A 22,475-nucleotide genomic window follows, 5' to 3' on the forward strand; every position below is an offset into this window, starting at 1 on the left:
ATACTTTCTATTCTAAATCAAAAACGTTGGGGAATAATGTGATAAATACCAGTTAATTTATACAGTAATTATTTAACGTACCTTGTTGAAGTAGCTTTGTTCTATAGGCTGCCCATTTGCTGTTTTCATATCAAAAGTTCCTATTTCCTTGATAGGCGTAATGAACCACACTATTATTTAAACATTTTTACTATACAATATTGCAGGAAAGAATGCTATTTATTTTATTTTTAGGATGAAGACAACATTCAACTACTTCGACTTTTTACTGAGAGACAATCACACTTGTTGAAGGATTTTGGAGAACAACTTGAGTCAAGTATAAGTAAACTGAAACATGATGTTGCCTTAATAGTTAAGAAGAAACGAGAGGCTAGGTTACAACAAGGCATTAAGTGAATGTGATTTACCAAGTAAAACATTAGTGAGTTGTAAATTCAGTACTTGCATATATAATTATATGTCAAACTGCCTTCTAATTTCTTCACAATTTCAACATTAGCTTTTTGAAGATTTTCTCCCTTTAGACCTTGTTCACAACATAGAAAGTAGTATACCGGAATTTAATATTCATTGCAATAGGGATAGTACTGTGTGTCATCTTCAACTCTTCCCAACAGAGTAACGAGAAAATTTGTTGTTGCTAATTATGAACTTTCCTTTCCAAACAATGAGACTTACGGAGTTCTTGATGCTCTCTGTGCTTGGTTGTCTGCCTGTAGACATTTCAGTACCCAACTAGGTGACATCATCAGTGCACATTGAATGTGAGGTTTGCTCAGTTTATATTCTGTAGCTTGCCCTGCCAGCAGTGGGGAGATGTGGTTTTCTCCTCAAATAGTTCTTAAACTGAGTGAAGTTTTTTGCTTGTTTCAGCTTTCTCTTTTATTGGAATGAGACCAATAAAATCTCATGAGACTTCCAAGAGTCTTCATTCTCTTTATCAGTACCACAAGTCATAATAAAAGTTTAGATTTCTATATCCATGTAGTTTGTGTTGTTGATGATCTCATTGCTTCCTAAATTGTGAATAAACATAAGCAGTTCCATAACATCCCATTTTGTTCGGAATGTAAAAAAAGGCCTTCAGCATTAAACATAATCTTGCTTTTAATCTGAGCTAATAAAGAAATTAGAGATGATATTCCATTTCCATCATACTATCTAAAATAGCAGGCTGAAATATATCATATTCTTAACCTATTGGATCATGCTAATTCTTATACTATAGTGTCATGCCTGGAAGCCATATTACCTTTGTGCCTTCAGGGTCCAGGCCTGCCACAATCCTCCCGTGGGAAGTTGGGAGGGGGATTGCAAAAGTGAAGTAGATTTAGCCATAACAAACTTCTCATAGAAGTTCAATACCATGGTGTCTGGCAACTGTGCAAAGAAAAACTTGCAAGGATGTCTTCTGTTCAAGAAAGAGCTGATTGAGCTGTGGTGGACATGTGGGAGATGTGGTCAAGGTCTTGAACTTTCTTTTGGGTGAGGAAAACCCGGCAGCTTTCAGATATTGGTTTTCCCAGTTGTGCCAATATGACATCTCTAATAAAAGTTAGCTTTGAGGAACTTCAAGCCTCGGAGTTTGATTTTGTTGGGCGTGTTACTTGGAACCCTGACACTATAGCTGAATTATGCTTTAAACATTTATGAAACTGAAAACAGATTTTCAATCCTTTTATTGCATTGAAATATAACAAAGAAAATAAGCAACTAAGTATGAGATTAAGTTCTTAAAAATGCTAGATACTCAGGTATGTTTCAGCTGGAATGGATACTTAAGATATAAAGTTTAACGTTACTAGTTAAATGCTTTCATAATGCTATAGCAAACAATCAAATATAGAAAAATACCAAATGACTGGACTCAATAAGACCTAAACTAAAGACAATTACTTTATTCCATTAGTCAACAAGATGTCAATGGAATTTATTTCCACCTTCAATATTTGATCAGTTGACACAATTTCAACAATTTAATCTGCAATGACTTTCAAAAATCAAACAGGAAAAAAGTATACATTGTTACTGATTAAAAATGAAATGGATCAGAGTTAGATTTAATGTCTCCTAGAAATTGGGTTTCTTTCTAAAAAGCAAGAGGGTTCTATGAGTCATTCCTTTAGATTAACCACTGTTAATTACTTAATGACGGTTACCTATTTCCAATACTAATAAGTCCATCTTCCTAACTCTCATGTGAACCATTCAAGCAACAGTATCTTTACACTATACATATTAAGTTTATCAACTTTATTATTTATTATTTCATTTTGAATGTGCATGCTCCCACGCACGCACACACAAAGGGTTGCTGGTCAGCTTTCAGACTTCAGGCTTGCTTATGACAGAGAATTCAATTCCATGCTTGTTCAGTCTCTCCACATATTTTGTATGATAGAACACAGCCCCAGGAGAATAAACACCACCTCTGTAAAACAAATCACATTTGTGGTTAGCCATACACACATACAAGCAAGCCTAATTTTTTTTTACAGCAAACCATATTAATGCAAATATTAATGCAATTTTCTTCTGACATAATCCAAAAATCATTTAGCTTAATGCAAACAGTTTGTAATTTTAAAAAAGGAAAAAAACATAAAGGTGATTTTTTAAATTGGATGCATGAAATAACTATGGAGTAACTATTGCAATAGACAGTGCAACCCTAAACGTGATTACACAATTGTAAATTTACTGAATTCAATAAAACATATCCAGGTTCATAGGACTGCAACTCAAATCATAAACATGATAAGCAGGTTTGAAAAAAATAGTAATATTCTTTTCCATCTAACTATTAATAACTATTCAAAGAGTAATATGATATTCTCTTATTCACAAACCAAGTTTGGATGGCATACAAAATATAGTTTAAAGAGTTTTTATTCAGATTATTTTACTACTTGTAACTAGAGCTGTACTTAGCAAGATCCTGTAAAAACCTAGTTTTCCTTGTCCAACTATCACACAGCTAAACATTAGGATAAGATTGATTGAACTCCTTATAAAGGTAGTCCTTAACTTACAACCATTCGCTTAGTGACTGAAGTTACCATACACTTGAAAAAAGTGAGTGACTACTGCAGTGCCACCCCCCATCATATGATCAAAATTCAGGCATTTGGCAAATGCCACATATTTATGATGGTTAAAATATCCCGGGACCTGGGATTGTCATTTACAACTTTCTTAGGGAGTTTCTGACAAGCTAAATCAATGAGGAACCAGATTTGCTTAACAAATACATGATTCATTTAACTGCAGTGATTTGCTTAACAATCACAGCAAAAAAGTCATAAAATGGGGTGTGACTCAACAACTACCTTACATAGCAACAACAAAAAAATGGACTCAATGTGGTCGTAGGTTGAGGACTGCCTGTAGTGTTTCCAATGTTTATTCCTCACTGTCAGCTTTCTATAAATAGCTCAAAATATTTATTTATTTTATTTATTTATTTTTTTCAAATTTATATACCGCCCTATCTCCCTAAGGACTCAGGGCGGTTCACAGGCAGTTAAAATACATATAAATACAAATTAAAAAACAACAATTAAAAAACTTATTCTATTGCCGAATTTAAAAAACAATATAAATAATAAAAAACCCTTAAAACCAATAACTTTAAAATCTAATCCAGTCCCGCGCAGATGAATAAGTGCGTTTTAAGCTCGCGACGAAAGGTTCGGAGGTCCGGAAGTTGACGAAGTCCTGGGGGGAGTTCGTTCCAGAGGGTGGGAGCCCCCACAGAGAAGGCCCTTCCCCTGGGTGTCGCCAGACGGCACTGCCTAGCTGACGGCACCCTGAGGAGTCCCTCTCTGTGGGAGCGCACGGGTCGGTGAGAGGTATTTGGTAGCAGTAGGCGGTCCCGTAAATAGCCCGGCCCTATGCCATGGAGCGCTTTAAAGATTGTCACCAACACCTTGAAGCGCACCCGGAAGGCCACAGGTAGCCAGTGCAGTCTGCGCAGGATAGGTGTAACTCCCTCTATCACCCGCGCAGCCGCGTTCTGGACCAACTGAAGCCTCCGGATGCCCCTCAAGGGGAGCCCCATGTAGAGAGCATTGCAGTAATCCAGGTGAGACGTCACGAGGGCGTGAGTGACCGTGCATAAGGCATCCCGGTCTAGAAAGGGGCGCAACTGGCGCACCAGGCGAACCTGGTGGAAAGCTCTCCTGGAGACGGCCGTCAAATGGTCTTCAAAAGACAGCCGTTCATCCAGGAGAACGCCCAGATTGCGCACCCTCTCCATTGGGGCCAATGACTCGCCCCCAACAGTCAGCCGAGGACTCAGCTGACTGTACCGGGATGCCGGCATCCACACCCACTCAGTCTTGGAGGGATTGAGCTTGAGCCTGTTTCTCCCCATCCAGACCCGTACGGCCTCCAAACACCGGGACAGCACTTCGATAGCTTCATTGGGGTGGCCCGGTGTGGAAAAGTACAGCTGGGTGTCATCAGCGTACAGCTGGTACCTCACACCGAAGCCACTGATGATCTCACCCAGCGGCTTCATATAGATGTTGAACAGAAGGGGCGAGAGAATCGACCCCTGCGGCACCCCACAAGTGAGGCGCCTCGGGGCCGACCTCTGCCCCCGTCAACACCGTCTGCGACCGGTCGGAGAGATAGGAGGAGAACCACCGATAAACGGTGCCTCCCACTCCCAATCCCCCCAACCGGCGCAGCAATATGTGGATAATGAGGGTTTATAAAATGGGAGAGTTACTATTGCACGGAACTGTTATGTTCAGCCATTAGCATTTTGCCATTTAGTTTCTTATCCTTAAATATATAGGTAGTCTCCTGCTTACAACAATTCATTTAGTGACTGTTCAAAGGTACAACAGCACTGAAAAAAGTGACATGACTGTTTTTCACAGTTATTTGCAGCATCCCCATGATCATGTGATCAAAATTCAGATGCTTGGCAACTGGTTCATACTTATGATGGTTGCTGTGTCCCAAGATCACATGTGATCACCTTTTACAATCTTTTGATAAGCAAAATCAATGGGGAAGCCAGATTCATTTAACAACCATGTCACTAACATATTAACTGCAGTGATTCACTTAACAATTGTGGCAAATAAAGGTCCAAAAATGGAGCAAAACTCACTTAACAAATGTCTCACTTAACAACAGATAATTGGGGCTCAATTGTGGTTGTAAGTAGAGGACTATCTGTATATTTTACTCAACCTCTTTGAAAAAACTGACCCCAGCAACTGTAAAATTTCCCTGGTGCTTATTTTCATTTAGTAACTATAGAATGCAAAATAAGATAAGATGTTTCACAATTAGAGGATAAACACTCACTTTTTGGGAAGAGAATTCTTATCCTTAAGAAGTGCCACAGCAGCCTGTACCATTGCTATAGGTGTAGCAACATAACCAGCCTCTGTAAAGAGAAAGAGATATTATTACACTCATCACTTCAGAACATTTTGAGAAGAAGATGGAAAACAAAACTATTGTGATCAAGTAGAAATACAGTAGATACAGTAGTTGCTTTATCTGAATGCCAGTAAGGACAGGAAGAACTTGGACAGAGAAGGGAAGTCAAGAGAAGCAACAGCAATAGCACTTAAGACTTACAAAACGCTTCACAGTGCTTTACAGTAGTGGTCCCCAGCCTTTTGGACCTCAGGGACCACCAAGTTCATAATTTTAAATCCTGTGGACCACTAATACGAATCCAGCACGCTGTTTGCTGAAGCGCCTGGACTCCCTGTGATGGGATGGGGTCCTTCAGGCACTGTCCCTTCTCTCTCTTTCTCCTCCCTCTCTCCCACTCTTTCTCTCTCACTCTCTCTCTCCCCTCTTTCTCTCATTCTTTCTTTCTCGCTCTCTCCCTCTCTTTCTCCTCCCTTCTCTCTCATTCTCTCATCTCTCTCTCTCTCTCTTCCCCCCTTTCTCATTCTTTCTTTTTCTCTCTTTCCCTCTTTCTCTCTGCCCTGTCTCCCACTCATTCTCTCTCTCTCCCACTCATTCTCTCTCTCTCTCATCTCTCTCCCCCCCTTTCTCTCTCTTTCCTTTCTTTCTCTCTCTCTCTCCCCTCTCTCTCTCCCACTCTTTCTCTCTCATTCTCTTTCTCCCCCCCCCTCTCCCACTCATTCTCTCTCTTTCATTCTGTCCCTTTTTCTCTATTTCATTTTGCGCAGCATCAGCATTCTGCCTCGGTATATTTTCCGGCCTGGTGGAGCAAAGCAGCCCTCGTCTCCTGCTGCTTGGGACTCGGAGCTGTAAACGGCATCTGATCAGGGGAGCAGCAGGATTTTGCTCTCCATTGTGGATGCCAGACCAGCCCCCTGCAAGCTGTCTCTCAAGGAGCCCGGCCGAAGTTTCCTGGCCCGCATCAGCGAGCACTCCTTGAGAGATGAGAGCTTGCAGGGGGACAATCTGGCATCTGCAATAGAGAGCAAAAACTGGCTGCTCCTCGGACCAGTTGCCATTTACCACTCCGAGTCCCAAGTGGCAGAAGATGAGGGCTGCTTTGCGCCACTGCCTGGCAAATATACTGAGGTGGAATGCTGATGCCGCGCAAGGGCAAGTAGTGCTTTGCTGCCACAGCTTCCAGCCATTGCAATCGCTGCTTCGGCCCACTTGCGCTGCAGCTCGTCCACCAAGGTGGATTGGCAAAAATATGAAGATTTCTCCATGGACCACCAAAATTTTCTTGTGGACCACCAGTGGTCCACGGACCACCGGTTGGTGACTGCTACTTTACAGCCCTTTCCAAGTGGTTAACAAAGTCAGCATATTACCTTCAACAATGTGGGTCCTCATTTTACCCACCTTGGAAGGCTGAGTCAACCTTGAGCTGATGAGACTCAAACTGCCAAAATGCTGGCAGTTGGCAGTCAGCAGAAATAACCTGCAATACTGCATTCTAATCACTGCGCCACCACACCCACAATTAATCATTGGACACAATAACAAAAGGAAAAAACAATAGCACGTTTGGGTATACTGTGTATGAAAATAAAAATACTGGTAGTCCTGGTAACAATCATTCTCTAAATAAGCATTCAGGAGGAATTTTGTTGATGTACCTCTAAATACAACCAATATCCTAAATTACCTGTTAAATAACATGTAATTGTTTATAATCAAATGATCCTTTAACTAAATGGAAGACAGAATTTTAAAAAAATGCCACTCTTTACACCTATACATATTAGAGAAAAACAATATAAGAACTGTACATTCATCATTTTGGAGTAGTGGCATCAAGATTTTAATGAATATTTATCTCCAGGCTAAACATAGGAGAAATTATTGCCACTATTGAAACCATAAACCTAGGTTCACCATAAGCATATAAAAACCAGTTCTCTGATTTCTGAATTCCATCATTCTTTGCCTCTTATTACATCATGATCATACCAGTGATTAATTAGTAGTCATTGAAAGAACATCTGGCAGTAAGGAAAAATCAAATTGCAATTGGTTCTCATCAAACCTGATAGAATAGTTTTTTTAAAAAACTTTTTTACTTTCTACCTTTTTTACAAACAATGCAATTACACAAAGCAAGGATGCAAATGGTTTTGCTCACAAATTCTTAAACAAGTATTGGTGAACTGTCTGAATTGAACCACACATCACCCTTAAAAAAAAAAAAAAAAAAATTTCCAGTGTTGGAGCATTCACAACTTCTGAAGGCAAGTCGTTCCACTTATTAATTGTTCTAACTGTCAGGAAATTTCTCCTTAGTTCTAAGTTGCTTCTTTCTTTGACCAGTTTCCACCCATTGCTTCTTGTTCTACCCTCAGGTGCTTTGTTGAACAGCCTGACTCCCTCTTCTTTGTGGCAGCCCCTAAGATATTGGAACACAGCTATCATGTCTCCCCTAGTCCTTCTTTTTGTTAAACTAGACATACCCAGTTCCTGCAACCGTTCTTCATATGTTTTATCCTCCAGTCCCCTAATCATCTTTGTTGCCCTTCTCTGCACTCTTTCTAGAGTCTCAACATCTTTTTTACATCGTGGCGACCAAAACTGGATGCAATATTCCAAGTGTGGCCTTACCAAGGCATTATAAAGTGGCACTAACACTTCACGTGATCTTGATTCTATCCTCTGTTTATGCAGCCCAGAACTGTGTTGGCTTTTTAACAGCTGCTGCACACTGCTGGCTCATATCTAAATGGTTATCCACTAGGACTCCAAGATCCCTCTCACAGGTACTACTATTGAGCAAGGTACCACATATACGGTACTGGTGCATTTTGTTTTTGGCCTAAATGTAGAACCTTACTTTTTCACTGTTGAATTTCATTTTGTTAGATAGCGCCCAATGTTCAAGTCTGTCAAGATCTTTCTGTAACTTGTGCCTATCTTCTGGAGTGTTGGCTATTCCTGCCAGCTTGGTGTCATCTGCAAATTTGATGAGTTCCCCATCTATCCCCTCGTCCAAGTCATTGATGAAGATGTTGAAGAGTGCTGGGCCTAAAACAGAGCCTTGGGGTACTCCACTGCATACTTCCCTCCATGTGGATGTAGTTCCGTTGAGGACTACACGTTGAGTGCGGTTGGTCAGCCAATTACGAATCCATCTGGTGGTGGTGCTGTCTAACCCACATTTTTCTACTTTATCTAGTAGTAGGTTATGGTCTACTTTATCAAATGCTTTACTGAAGTCCAAGTAAATTATATCGACAGCATTCCTCTGGTCTACTAATTTTGTCATTTTGTCAAAGAATGCGATAAGATTAGTCTGGCATGATCTGTTTTTGACAAACCCATGTTGGCTTTTGGTTATTACTTTGTTTGCTTCTAGGTGTTCGGTGATTCGTTGCTTGATTATCTTTTCCAGAATCTTCCCCGGTATTGAGGTCAGACTGATAGGTCTGTAGTTTCCAGGATCTGTTTTTTCCTTTTTGAAGATGGGAAGTACATCAGCTCTTTTCCAGTCCTCTGGCAGCTCCCCTGTGCTCCAGGATCTTTGAAAGATATAGTTCAGTGGTTCTGAGATCACGTCTGCCAGTTCCTTCAGAACCTTGGGGTGTAATCCATCCGGTCCTGGTGATTTGAACTCGTCTAGGGTAGACAGGTGTTCACTTACCATTTTCTTCTCTATTTTAACTTGTGTTTCTAATCTGTTTTTTGTAGTGCTGTTTTGATAGGTTGGATTGTTTTTTCCTTTTGTGTAAAGACAGATGCAAAAATGAGTTAAGTAGATCTGCTTTCTCCTGTTGCTTGTCATCTTCTTGCCACTTTCTCCCAGCAATGGGCCAATTGTTTCCTTGACTTTTTCTTGTTTTTAACATGTTGGAAGAAGCTTTTTGTTATTTTTACTTTTGTCGCTAGCCTTTGTTCATTGTGAGCCTTAGCTTTCCTCACTTCATCTTTACAGGCTCGGGCTGTTGCTGATATTCTGCCTTAGTTATTTGCCCTCTTTCCACTTTTTATATTTGTCCTTTTTGTCTTTCAATTTGTCAGATAGTTCTTTATGCATCCATGCTGGTTTCTTTTGAGATCTACTATTTTTCTTCTTCATTGGTATTGTGTTAGACTGTGCTTTTATAATCTCACTTTTCAAAATTTCCCAAGCTTCTTGAGTTGTTTTCCCCCTGAGGATTCTCATCCATTGAATCCTTCTCAAGCTCTCTCTAAGTTTATTGAAATTAGCTCTCTTAAAGTCCAAGACTCTAGTTTGACTTTGTTCTACTACTTGTATTTGCTTAATGTTGAATTCCAATATTGCGTGGTCACTTGCCCCCAAGGTTCCTGTAGCTTCAACACCTTCTATCATTTCATCTCTGTTAGTGAGAATTAAGTCCAATATAGCTGTCGCCTTCTCTATTTTTTGGGAAACAAAGTTGTCTGCTAGGTTTGTTAGGAACCTGTTGGATCTTCCACTTGGTGCAGAGTTTGTTTCCCAGTTGATGTCAGGGTAGTTAAAATCCCCCATTACTACTGTGATGTGCTTCCTATATACCTTAGTTAGCTGACTAGCAAAAAGTTCATCTACTTCCTCTGTTTGGTTGGGTGGCCTATAGTATAGACCTATGGCAATATCGTTTTTCACCCCTTTTATATTGACCCAAATACATTCAAGATGATTTTCATCATTGTTGTGCTCTATTTCTGTAGAGATGTAGTTATTTCTTATATATAGTGCAACTCCACCTCCTCTTTTATTTGGTCTATTTCTTTTAAATAATTTATATCCCTCTAGCTGTATGTTCCATTTGTCAGTTTCATCCCACCAAGTTTCCGTAATGGCAACCCTTGTTAGTTATTTCTCTGAAATCTTGTTCATATAAAAAGATTGTTTCAATATCACTGCGGTTATTTTGGAATAGCGAAGAGGAACACAAAAGATTATTTTCATTATCTATTGCTGGAAAAAATGCAATGTACCTTTTTATGTGATGTGATGCACAGCTTTCTTATTCTTATTTACTTGTAACATGTTTTATCTGATAGAACTCCTTCACACACAGCAACAACAGAATCGTGCTCCATTCACCCATAATGAAAGTATTAGGCTATTGTATCACAAACTCCACCTTCTTTGGGTGCACATCTACAGTCACAATGTATGTAAAAAAGGTCACGCTGTACACTGCAATGCCATGACACTGCTTTTGTCAGTCTGATCTACCTTGCAGTCATCGCTACCCACACAACCATGTGGAACTGCTACTTGTATATTTAATGCTATATGAATCGTGTTTTATATTAAATAAAGTATTGTTGTATATAATTAATAACACAATTAATTTTACTCCAATATTATTGTTCTACCTGGTCCCTTCACTTGGGTGCAGATTTTAACATCAGGTTTGCCCTCCTGTGGATTTTGTCCTGTGCTGTATCCTTCTCCAAAAAAGGTCATTTCAAAAGATGATCCTTCCATCTGTCATTCAAAAGATAAGAAATAAACAGTATTATATCACCAGACAGCACCTCAGTGTACATCAAGCATACATATACCATATACAATTACCCTGTATCCTAATTTATATCCATTTTGGAAATGAAATCAAATTATTTAACAATGATTTTTACCTCCAACCTGATTTGAAAGAACAATGTATACATAACCTTAAGGTAAGAGAAAAACTTAGTTATGGGTTAGTATTTCTAACATAGCAAACTAGATTTAAAGATTTTCATGCTAAGCTAAGAGAAAATAGTACTGTGATTTAATTCTTACTGATCAGTCAAAGAATTTTTGCACAGACTGAAATCCTGAGATACTATATACGCAAATAATATAACATATAAAAAAGCTTTATGTTTACAAGATCACATACTGCCTTTTTTATTCAATATTCAGATGTGCTTTCTGATGCCATACAGCAAACCTGAACATATTCAGTGCAAATCTGAATAAAGCAATCAATGGTGAAACAAGTTAAGTTTGCCTATTGTATTTCAACACTATTAATGTATCCTAGCATTCCCAAATGGAATATTTGCCATTGTTCACAATTTTTTTACAAAACCTTGAGATATTTAGTTTGCATTTTTAGAAGTAAAATGTATAATTCATGGATAGAATTAAAACATTTTTCTAATATAGGCTATAGAGCACAACATATGTTTGATCCAATAGATATAACAGTCTGATGTTGATATCAGAGTAAAAATAGAATAATAAAGATGCGACCTCTTTTACTGCATTAAGTATAGATGGTGATTCAGTTAGTAATATGCAGAAAACAATTACAAACTATATTAGTATGTAAGAACAAAAGTAAAAATCACCTGTTTTTCTGTTGGCCCATCTTTTGTAAAATGTCCTCCAGAAAAGAATTCAGGATACTGAAGAAAGCAGTTTCATAGTAAGTAAGTTTCAGAATAATTGAACAATTGACAAAATTTGTCAAATTTCAAAGCTATTTAAAAGAAATCCTACTTTTAGCAGGAGCTTTCTTCCAAAGTTGAATTTCACAAGCATTAAAAATAAAAGACCAGCAAACATTAGTTTTATGACAGAAGTGAGACCGCCCACGGTGGTGTAAGCAGCATACTGCACCTGTATAGGACAGGCAAATCATACCAAGTTTAGTATCCATTTTCATGAAACATTTAAGTTAATTCTGAGTAAAATAATAATAATAATCAAGGGTAAGAATTTATTCAGAAACAAGCCAAGCAAAATTATTAAAAAGTTTATCTAGGAAATACACTTCCTATCATTAATCAGGACATTGTAAGAACAACTGCAGGCAGCAGGCATTAAAGAAAACATTTCCAATACTGGGTCTACATTGTCACATACACAGTATTAGCAACATATCTGTGGTCAAAACAATAAGGCACAGTAATGTACTTTTCTAAAGGCAATCTAAAGAAAATGTATTCTGAAATCCTTGAGATTAAAAGATGGTCAGCCTATAGACAAAATATTAGAAGGAAATTAAGGATTCCAACAGAACACCATGATATTTTTATAAGAGAAATAATTATATTCTTCCTTCTATTTGCCATTAAGAAATAATTTGAAATGTAAGTCTGGAGTTGAGCAATTATTGTTTGCTTGAACATGATCTTACAAACAAGAACTCGTGCCTGAAAGTAATGGGCTAAAGAGGAGAAGGTGGAAATTTTGCGTCTTCTGAAGAATAACTTAGATGGTGAATCCCTATATACAGATTTTGATAAGTTAACAAGATATGGACAAAGGTTTATTATTAAAAAGTAAAAATATCACTGATGGATAGCCTATATGAAAAGAGAAGTTTGTATACTTTTGTTAAAAAGAAACAAAATGAATGTCGTAACATGTTAAATAAACTTACAGGTGTTTCCTGCAAATGTGAATGCAAATACCGCTGAGTTCGCTTCACTACAGAGGCATCTGATCCCATGAATGGAATGGAGTACTGTTTGAATTCATTACTATAAAATACTGTACCTCTAAAAAAGACAAAGAGAAGATGAAGCATAACAAATATAACTTGGATCTGCACTTTTAAAACATAAGTATATTTATAGTGGTGATAGGCAGTGTTTTTTTCAAAGGGTGATAGGGAATGAGTCCAACGATATTACTGGGTTTGAGATTAACATCTTCAGCTTGTTTTTCTATTTTGGGTAAGTATAATTGCAAAATAGATTTGTAATTTTGGGGAATAGTGGAAAATTACTATCTGGGGCTGCAAAATATAGGTGCCTCCATCCTAGAGAATTGTTCACCTACTTTTTAGTGATAAATTACACCACCACATTCACTTCAGGAAAAACACTAAAAGACATATATTTTCTATACCTTCTTTTGAGTTTTGCTCCAAATACTGGAAGTGGTTTATGTCCAATTTGTTTTCTAATTTTCTTCAAGTTGTGTTGATCTGCCAAGCCATATACAGCTGATTTCCAGGTTCCATCATGAATACAGGCACCCTGTTAAAATGGCATTATAATTCAACATATTATATTGGAATGACATTCTACTTTTGGCACATCTACACTATTAACCCAACCATGAAAGCATATACAGTATATAGAAATGAGATATACCAAAATTGACTGAGATATTAAATTAATGTATATCAAAAAGCTATGTGCTTACATTTGGCCATTTTTACTTTCTTTTTGCTCAACAATTATGTTATGGAAACAGGCATGAAAAAGGGCCACATAATCCATAATTTGGGTACATGGGCATTACATTTATTCGGTGAGCAACAAGCTCAAAAATTGAGAAAACTGGTGAAAATAGTATTAAGAGATTCCTCTTAATTAAGTGCCTAGTTTTCCTTCCTTTTTCAAAATTCTTCCTTTATGGACAGTTGGGGAAAAATTCTATTGAGGGATCTGTTTTCCTGGATAGAGAAGTACTATATTGCATTTGTGTCTATTGTTAACTGTTTTATTTAGATAAATGTTACATGTTTTTCTGCCAATGGTAATATTTTAACTAATATATCATAACAAATTTTAAGGAGCTGTTTATATTTCTACAGCCCTTTGGAATAGAGCAGCAAAGAAATAAACAAATAAATATAAAATGTATTCAATATCATATATTATTTGTTAACAATGTAGCCATAGCAGAAAATGCATGGAAAAAAAAAACCTGATTAGACCAGCACAAGCATTAAGAGATATTTTTTGCTATTTTGCTGATTTCTGGTACTGCTTTTGTTTTTATGTGTATGTTTCAGAATTATCAGTATTATATCTTGCTGTGAACTGCTCAGTTTTATTAGATTGAGGCAAAAAGTAAATGAAACAAATAAGTGAGAATCTGCCAATAGTTAAAATATACTAATGGTCATATTTAGCTTCATGCTACAGTTTTTATAATTTAGCAGTTGCCCATGTTAATTAAGAAATTAACCAACCTCTGGTCCTGAGTTTACAGTCAAAAAACTTTCAATTGCAGTTAAGGTACCTTTAAAGAAAGAAGTTAATAATTATCTGCAATAGTAAGAAACAGTTAATATTCTAAAAAAACTATCAATTTATTAATATTTATTACTGTTGGATAATTGACATATATTATTAGTAAGTTTTTTATACATTCAACATGACTTCCAATTTACTTGAGGCACATAAGCTATTCTGTAAAGAGGAAGAAAGGAAACATGTTCATTTCACTTGTTTCCTTTAGTACAGAAACCAGGATTTCAATTTCTACTCAACACATTAAAATATACAACTTCAACTGTGAAGTGCTCCAAGACTGAACAGGTTGCAAATCAGATTTACTTCAAGTTCTTGACCATGAGTGAAGAAGGGTATAATAGACCCTGGTTTCATCTGAGCAGCTCACTGAAAAATTTAACAGAATAGATGATCTGTGTGTTCTTCCCACAATGCTGTTCTAGTTAATCAAGGAACACAAGGTCTGCCTTTCTGGTGTTTGTCTATGTATTGGAAAGTCTGGAAATTGGATAGTCCATGGTATCTTTCTAAAATTTCTGGTGGAATCAATCTATGAGATTCTGTTCTTTAGAAGAAGATGTGCTCCTCCCTGTTTTGCCATATAAGGGAGCTGATGGAGACTATTCTTCAATACCTAGGCCACTGACCTGTGTTGTCCCACATGATACTTTCATATTGTCTGTTATGTTGTTCAACACTTATGTGAACCTAAGGAAGATAATCCAACTTTTGAAACCCTATTGCTTTTAACCATCAATTTGTGCAAACAGCTGGAGTAAGGAGTGAATTCTTTATTATGCCTAGTCCGCCAGTTGATATCTTTCCTGAGCTGGATAGATTTGATGTTTATCCACATCTTGATTACACCCTATCTTGAGGGGAACAATACAATTCAACTGTGTGGACTCACAATTGAATCTCTGCTTGAAAATTATATTAAAAATGCAACTGATTCAAAATGTGGTAAGTATGTGTAGAGGAACCAAATGATGGTTGTATTTAGGAAATAACTGTTATCTACTAATTACAAATACAGTACAGTTGAAGGTGCTAGCACCTAAGTAAGTCTTAGAGCTATGTATGCAACTGCCTCTCTTTTTATGAAACTGTTAAAGGCTTTTCCTATTGATATTTTGACACTGTCTCCACTACCATGTAGCTCCCAGGGCTGTAGTAAAGACTATTTGGCCCCTTCTGTCAATATTTACAAAATCTCTAAAGAAATATCTTGTTTATCATTAGTTTAATTAGCTTTTTCTATTCTACTTTCATATTTTGTTATCTATATCAAGTACTTGTCAGAATAAAAAGCAGAGTACAAATGAAATAAGTAAATAAATCACTTTAAGTGCAGTTTAGTATGAATGAGATATAATGGCATACCTTGTAAACAGTGTAATTACTGTAGAAGAAATTAGAAATAGAGGCATTCCACTGACTTGGTTGAAAGATTAGAATTGGGGGAGGTCTCTCCCTGAATAACTAGGTTTCATAGGCTTCACAGCTAGGTTTCAACAAGAGATATGTGGGAAGACTGCCAGATATTCGATCAAATCTTCCACCAGACATTTCCACTCTCTAAACTGTTATTATTTATTTTTATCATTATTTAAATTTCAGAACTGATGCCTTTTTCCCCTCCTCTCTTCCCCCTTTTATTTTATTATATGGTTTTGTGAAAAGCAGGGTAGGAACTGTTTTTTATTTGATCAATGAAAGCTTATCTAAAAGAATGTTAGCTAAAGAGGTGGAGGAGGGTGGGACATATTTAAATAATTAATGAACAGATTATTTGTAGAATACAGGCTATCATTTTACCATGGACTAATCTAATATCTTTAAATATACAAATAAAGTAGCTACCATATTTCCCCTAGCATTTATCAAAGGAGAAATCAAACATAAAAATCACCTTTTAAGCTGTTTTTGGTGAATAATACTCCCATGTCTGCTGGAATAGAATCAAAACCACAGCTTCCAACAATATATACTCCTTTTTCTTCAGCTTTGCTATTATAATGTAGATACATTCCTTCCAGAAACTAAAATAGAAACACAATATTATATAAAGAAACAAGCAATGCATTTCTAACATTCAAGCAAATTTTTTTCCCCCTTAACATTATTTTTAAACTGCTTTCTTGGCTATTGTGCCATCTTGCAGTGTTATAAATGTTTGTTTATGAAAAGTTATTAACCATCAGTATTTTACAGTTAAATTTAAAATTGATTATGTTTAATATTCAGCACAGATTTATAGAATTTTACAATTTCACCTAAAAAAAATGTGTTAAATTGTTGAGAAGCCCAGGTGCAAACCCATTCACCATCTCTCAGCCCAACCTATCTCATAAAATGGTGACAATAGGAAGGAAAACTCCAATTGTGTATTTTCTTTGACTCCCAGAGGAAAGGTAGTATAAAAATATAATTATAAATAAAAATACTTTTACTATCCTAAACACAGTTCCTGTCTATCAATGTCCATTCACACTGCTAATTTATGGAAATGAGAGATGAGTAAGAAGATTTTTGTGCGGGTAGAGAGAAAACCGCAGATACACCCCTCCCCCTTCCAAAAAACCCTGCAGTTCCCAGAACCCATGGATGCTGCATTACATAGTATGCAGAGCACCAATACAAAATTTTATATGTGAAGTAAATAATTATCCTACACTAAGATAAGGAATACAAGTAAAAAGAGTTGGGATTGTGACCTAATCCAAATATTATTCCTTAAAGTCTGGTTTATTTTAATTGTACATACCTGTGGTTCTCCACTAATGTCAATACAGTTTGTGCCATTCTCAACGCAAGCTTTTACCACAGGCTCTCCAAAAAAACGGTACTGTAAGAATAAAAAAAGACTAATAAATTATATTAATCTGGGATAATTTAATAGACCTTGTTTGAAGTTTTCTTTCCATTTAAAAAAAAAGAATAAAGGAATCTTAACAAAATTATGATGTAGTTATGTTTTAGCTAATACATTAAATTCAATGTGAATAAAAATATTTGGGTTTATTTTATAATAATTTAAGGATTAAAGCTATACAAATAAACCTGAATAAAAATTATAAAAAATTAAAACAAAAAGAAAAATGTAACTTGTATAAAAAATATTTAAGTATAGCAAAGAAAATAGAAATAAAAACTCCCCCTTTGTCACAAGTATATATTTTTAATAACTCATCACTTTATTTTAAAAAGCAACAAAGAATCTTCATCCTATCTAATTCCTTATTTGTAAACAAGTCTTCAAACCTTATAATTCAATTCTAATCAGCAAAGATCCATTAAGGGTTTTCAGAAATATCAATGCACCTGTATCTATTATAAACTTAATCCTAAAACCTACTTTATAATCCTTTCTTTTCCTTCTATATCCCAAACTTTACGTATAAGAAATCACCAAAACCTTATCATGCATTTATACTCAACCAAATCCATTAAATGTTATCAGAAAAAACACATAACTGTCTTAAAATTAATCAACAGATTTACAAAATTTCTTCTCATATCTCACATCATATCTGAAAACAGATACGGAGTTCTTTCTTTTCCTTTTTCCTTTGCCTCATTATAGAACCACTGAAGTTTTAACAGATCTCTTTTGTACATCCAGGTCAGGAAAATTCTCTAAAACACTCTTCTGATTTATTATTTATATGTCTTCTTTAACTGCTGAAATCTGATCCAGTTTTATTTCTATACTATGTAATATGTGACCGCTTGAGTGATCATTTCAGAGATATTTCTTACCAGATTCCTCACTGTGTTCAATAATGGAAGAGTATCTAATGTGCTGCCTTCCACTGGAAGAGTTCTTAAAAATTCAGTGTGATATTCAGAGATACGTCTGCCTTGAAAATAGCTCAAGTTGAACTGTATATAGCACAGTAAAACACAGCAACCGACCGCAAGCAATGTTTTGTAACATTTTATATCATAAAATCTGAGATGGTGCCCACGCAGAGGGGAAAGTTGGGGTGATGGACTACAGTGAAATGGCAGTTTCCCAGGAAGGAGGACACACATTCCAGAAAGGGGAGGGAGACAACAGGCAGCCCAGCTCAGAGCTAGATAGCTCTGAGCTAGATAGAAGACAGAGAAAGAGTACAAGATGGCCACTCTCTAGAATCTCCAGGGATATATCTGTAGGCTGGTAGTAGGAAGGATTTAGCCTGGTAAGATTCTGCCTACTAAGTATAAACAAAGAACTGAACTCTAACTGAATTATTCTATGTCATTCTTGGGCTTAGCCTGACATAAAATGCTTCATGGTATTTTTTATGTTATAAAGGGTTTTATAAAATTTGGCAAATTTCAGTTCCACAGAAGTCATGGGTTCTGGATTTGAATACATTCCTTAAATTAGCCCATTTGAGGTCCCTTGTTTCAAAATTGTTGCCTTATTATTGAATTACGGTATTCATTTTGGCAATCAGGGATGGATAATGTACCAATGATAAAATACTATCCAGTCTAGTGTTTTTGTAGTTTGTTGTAAAACAGCCTCAGAATGTTTCATTTCTCTTGATAATTTCCTAGTTTGCAAATATGAAGATACTTTCTCTAGATTCAATACTTAAACACATTTAATACAATAATAAATTTGCTTGATAATTACATTTTCTAGCATAAAATAAGGTATATCAAACTACTTTGATATTAACAGTTTATTAACTTCCATTTGTTTCTGGTACCAGCTGCAGCACAAGTTTTTTTTTAATTTGCTTAACACTATAGAAGAGTGATTAACAAAAATTAATATTATGAATTTCAGTTTCAGTGTTAGGAAGTAGGATTTTCCCTTTAATTTGCATTTAACTAGAAAACATTTTGTTTTAACCGATAAAAATCTTAAAGAAATAACAAAAAATGTTGGGGGGGCAATAAGTTGACTTTGTAAATATATACAAATAGAATGAGACTATTGCCCTATACATTGTAAGCCGCCCTGAGTCTTCGGAGAAGGGCGGGGTATAAATGTAAACAAACAAAAAAAAAAAAATTATAAAATATAAAAATCAAATAGATTTCTGGCAATATCTTACAACAATGGTATGTTTTAATAATTGCTTCAGGACAAGCACACTTTTTATTTATTCATGAAAAAAAAATAGAAGAAAGCACTTACTGGGCCTACACAGTTTAGAACAATATTCGTTTGTTTAGCCATAGAAGCAAGAGAAGACGGATCGCTGACATCACATAGTATTATGCCAATTTCTGACTTCAGTTCTGCTTTCCCTGAAAATTTAACATTGACATGTTATTCTGAAAACCTCTAATTATTTTTATTCAATCCACCTTTATTCAATCACCATTTATTGATGCTATTTTTTACATTTAGCTTTCCAACTGCTTTTAATAAACAAATTATATTTCTATATAAATTGCATTACTATCTCCCAAATATGGTTTCTCTACACAAGCAAGTAAACATGTGGGAAGATAGTTACTTGTTACAAAAGCTCACTAGAAAAAAAGAAGTAAATATTATATAAAAGAGATAGCACAAGGGCACAAGGACAAAAATGCAAAAATGTTTCTTTTCACTGAACAAATCTAGTTCTGGAAACAAGCTTGGTGACTTCCAAAGATCTTGTAGTGTGAAAAAGGCTGTAAAACAAGCCATTGTAAAAGTGTTATTATTATAAAATTGCAGTATAACACTGATGCAAAGTAATAACTTCTCTGGCTGACACCTAAGTCAATGCAGATTGATGCATAATTTTATCTTACTTTCCCTGGCCCCAAACAGGAAGGGAGGCATACAGATACGCATTCCAAACTCTTGGTCAATGAGCTGCAATACAATGACACTCCCTTTCTATGATTTTAAATGACAGGACAATTAACGCAGAATTGGTGAATAAGCAAATACCGGCTCTGATAGAGAAGGGACTTAATGCATCTAATTGGACTCAGCCTTCCATCCTTCCGAGGTCAGTAAAATGAGGACCCCGATTGTTGCAGGCAATGTGCTAACCCTCCTCTGTTAGCAAATTGCTCCCAACAATCTGGGCCCTCATTTTACGACCCTGGAAGGCTGAGTCCAAGTAGATGCATTAAGTCCCTTCTCTATCAGAGCCAGTATTTGTTTATTCTCCTATTCTGCCTTAATTGCTCTGTCATTTAAAATTCAAAATCGTATAAAGCAGTGGTGAAATCCAAATTTTTTTACTACGGGTTCTGTAGGTGTGGCTTGGTAGGCGTGGCAGGGGAAGGATATTGCAAAATCTCCATTCCCAGCCCACTGGGGCCAGCCAGAGGTGGTATTTGCCAATTCTCTGAACTACTCAAACTTTCCGCTACCGGTTCTCCAGAACCTGTTAGAACCTGCTGGATTTCACCACTGGTATAAAGGGAGTGTATTGTAAACCACTTAGAGAGGGGTTGTAAAACACTTGAGTGCTATTGCAATTGCTCCTTGGCACCATGAGAGACAAGCAATTTGATCAGATAAAACTTCGATCCGGATCAGCAACTCTTTTAACGTTCTTCGCCAAAGCCTCCAGGCTTTATCTTAGTGGAATAATTTACATTAGGCACAATCTGTTTTTTCTCCTTCCAGATGTGCCCCACCCAAATGGCACACCTGTGCTAACTTAAACGTTGGGAAGTCCAAGGCATCTGGAGGCCAGGCTGGAGGAAACCTTTCCTTTCCTTTATTTATGTACTTAATTTTTATTTATTTATCAATCACATATAAGATAAAAGGTAAAAGTATAAACATAAATTGGATACACGAAAAGAGTAAGTAAAAAAGGAATATTAGGACAGGGACGGTAGGCACGCGGGTGCACTTATGCACGCCCCTTCCCTCCCCTCCCCCCCATCCCCACAATATTAAGGTCAACGTCAGACTCATCGTTATTGGTTTTCCGACTGCAGCCAAAGAAACTGAGCGAACGCACCGTTAAATTCTTTTTTTTTTTTAATGCAGAGTTTGGGGACGGAGCGGAAAGGAAGGGCCGGACTCCGCAACGCGACCTGCCCGCCTTTCTCTTACCCAACTTGGTGGCTGCTTTCTCGACCACCTCCTGCAGCTTCTCCCGAGACCTCCCGGCCACGGCCCAGCGCAAGGAGCCTCGCAGCTCATCCTCGGCAGCTACCCGCGCTACCTCCTGGACCACGTACTGCCCCGTGAAGCCCGAGGCCCCGAACACCACCAGCTGGAAAGGCCGCTCGGTAGCCATGGGAACGGGAAGCCAAAGCCCTCAGTCGAGCAGCGAGCGCCGAGGAGAGGAAGAGCGGGACGCGGCGCAGAGCGACAGCCCACCTCGCCTCGACGGCTGTAGAACGAAGCGGCGAAAGGGGCGGGGGCGGGCGTTGGCCCCGCCCACAGCCTCGGGCCTGTGCAGATCACGTGACAAGGCCGCGCCCACTTGCCTCGCCCTGCGTAGCTGCTTGTTCTCGAGGCCGCCGAGATTGTCGTTGACTCCTCCTCCTCCTCCTCGCCCCCTGGGAGTTGAAGCCCACAAGTCTTCCAGCGGCCAAGTTTGGGGGACCCCCTGTTAGGTCGCTGCCTCGCTCTTTGCTCGTCCCCGTGCCCCGTTGTTTCAAATAGAACAGGGGTCCCCAAATTTGGCCGCTTTAAGACTTGTGGCCTTCAACTCCCAGAATGCTGGCTGGAGAATTCTGGGAGTTTGAAGTCCACAAGTCTTAAAGCGGCCAAGTGTGAAGATCTCTGAAATAGAACAATGGCGCCAAGTTCCTCTGTCGAGGGAAAAAGTAACCGGTCATTTGCTGCTCCTTTTAGGGGAGCCCGCCGAAGCTGGTTGCTGCCGGAGCTGGTCAAACCGGGCTCGCCTGTCAAATTGCACTTCTTGCCCATGTGGCACTTTGAGCCTTTCTGCATTATCCGGTTTTGGTTGTTCGTACCTTTTGGAATCGGTAGCAAGAACTGGAGGCTAAAAACATAGGAAGAACGCTTGCAGGAACTGGGCACGGCTAGTCTAGTGAAGAGAAGGACCAGGGGGAGACATGATAGCAGTCTTCCAATATTTGAGGAGCTGCCACAGAGAGGAGGGATGGGTGGGAAATCAACCTATTTTCCAAAGCACCTGAAGGACAGACGAGGAATAATGGATGGAAACTGTTCAAGGAAT

At 37.6% G+C, this 22,475-nt stretch overlaps 2 protein-coding genes across 2 annotated transcripts in view; one reads left to right on the top strand and one right to left on the bottom strand.

The window, feature by feature from the left end:
* Nucleotides 1–1,530, top strand: part of LOC131189142 (kinesin-like protein KIF28P) — a 45,642-nt gene extending 44,112 nt beyond the window's left edge. The window contains exon 22 of the mRNA XM_058165040.1: nt 235–1,530. Within this exon, the coding sequence (XP_058021023.1) occupies nt 235–399 (165 nt within the window). The 3' untranslated portion in view covers nt 400–1,530. The remainder of the gene's footprint in view (nt 1–234) is intronic.
* A 135-nt stretch (nt 1,531–1,665) lies between these two features.
* SCCPDH (saccharopine dehydrogenase (putative)) lies at nt 1,666–21,687 on the bottom strand. Its single transcript, XM_058165206.1, has 12 exons — nt 21,377–21,687; nt 19,499–19,611; nt 17,126–17,206; nt 16,271–16,400; nt 14,316–14,365; nt 13,241–13,371; nt 12,771–12,888; nt 11,885–12,004; nt 11,734–11,790; nt 10,768–10,879; nt 5,329–5,410; nt 1,666–2,434 (listed from the first exon to the last, which is right to left on the bottom strand). Exons 1-12 carry the CDS (start codon nt 21,561–21,563, stop codon nt 2,329–2,331), a joined length of 1,287 nt encoding a protein of 428 aa, XP_058021189.1. The 5' UTR covers nt 21,564–21,687; the 3' UTR covers nt 1,666–2,328.
* Between the last annotated feature and the right edge of the window lie 788 nt (nt 21,688–22,475).

Source organism: Ahaetulla prasina, chromosome 1 (genome assembly GCF_028640845.1).
Source record: "Ahaetulla prasina isolate Xishuangbanna chromosome 1, ASM2864084v1, whole genome shotgun sequence".
Lineage (NCBI taxonomy): Eukaryota > Metazoa > Chordata > Lepidosauria > Squamata > Colubridae > Ahaetulla > Ahaetulla prasina.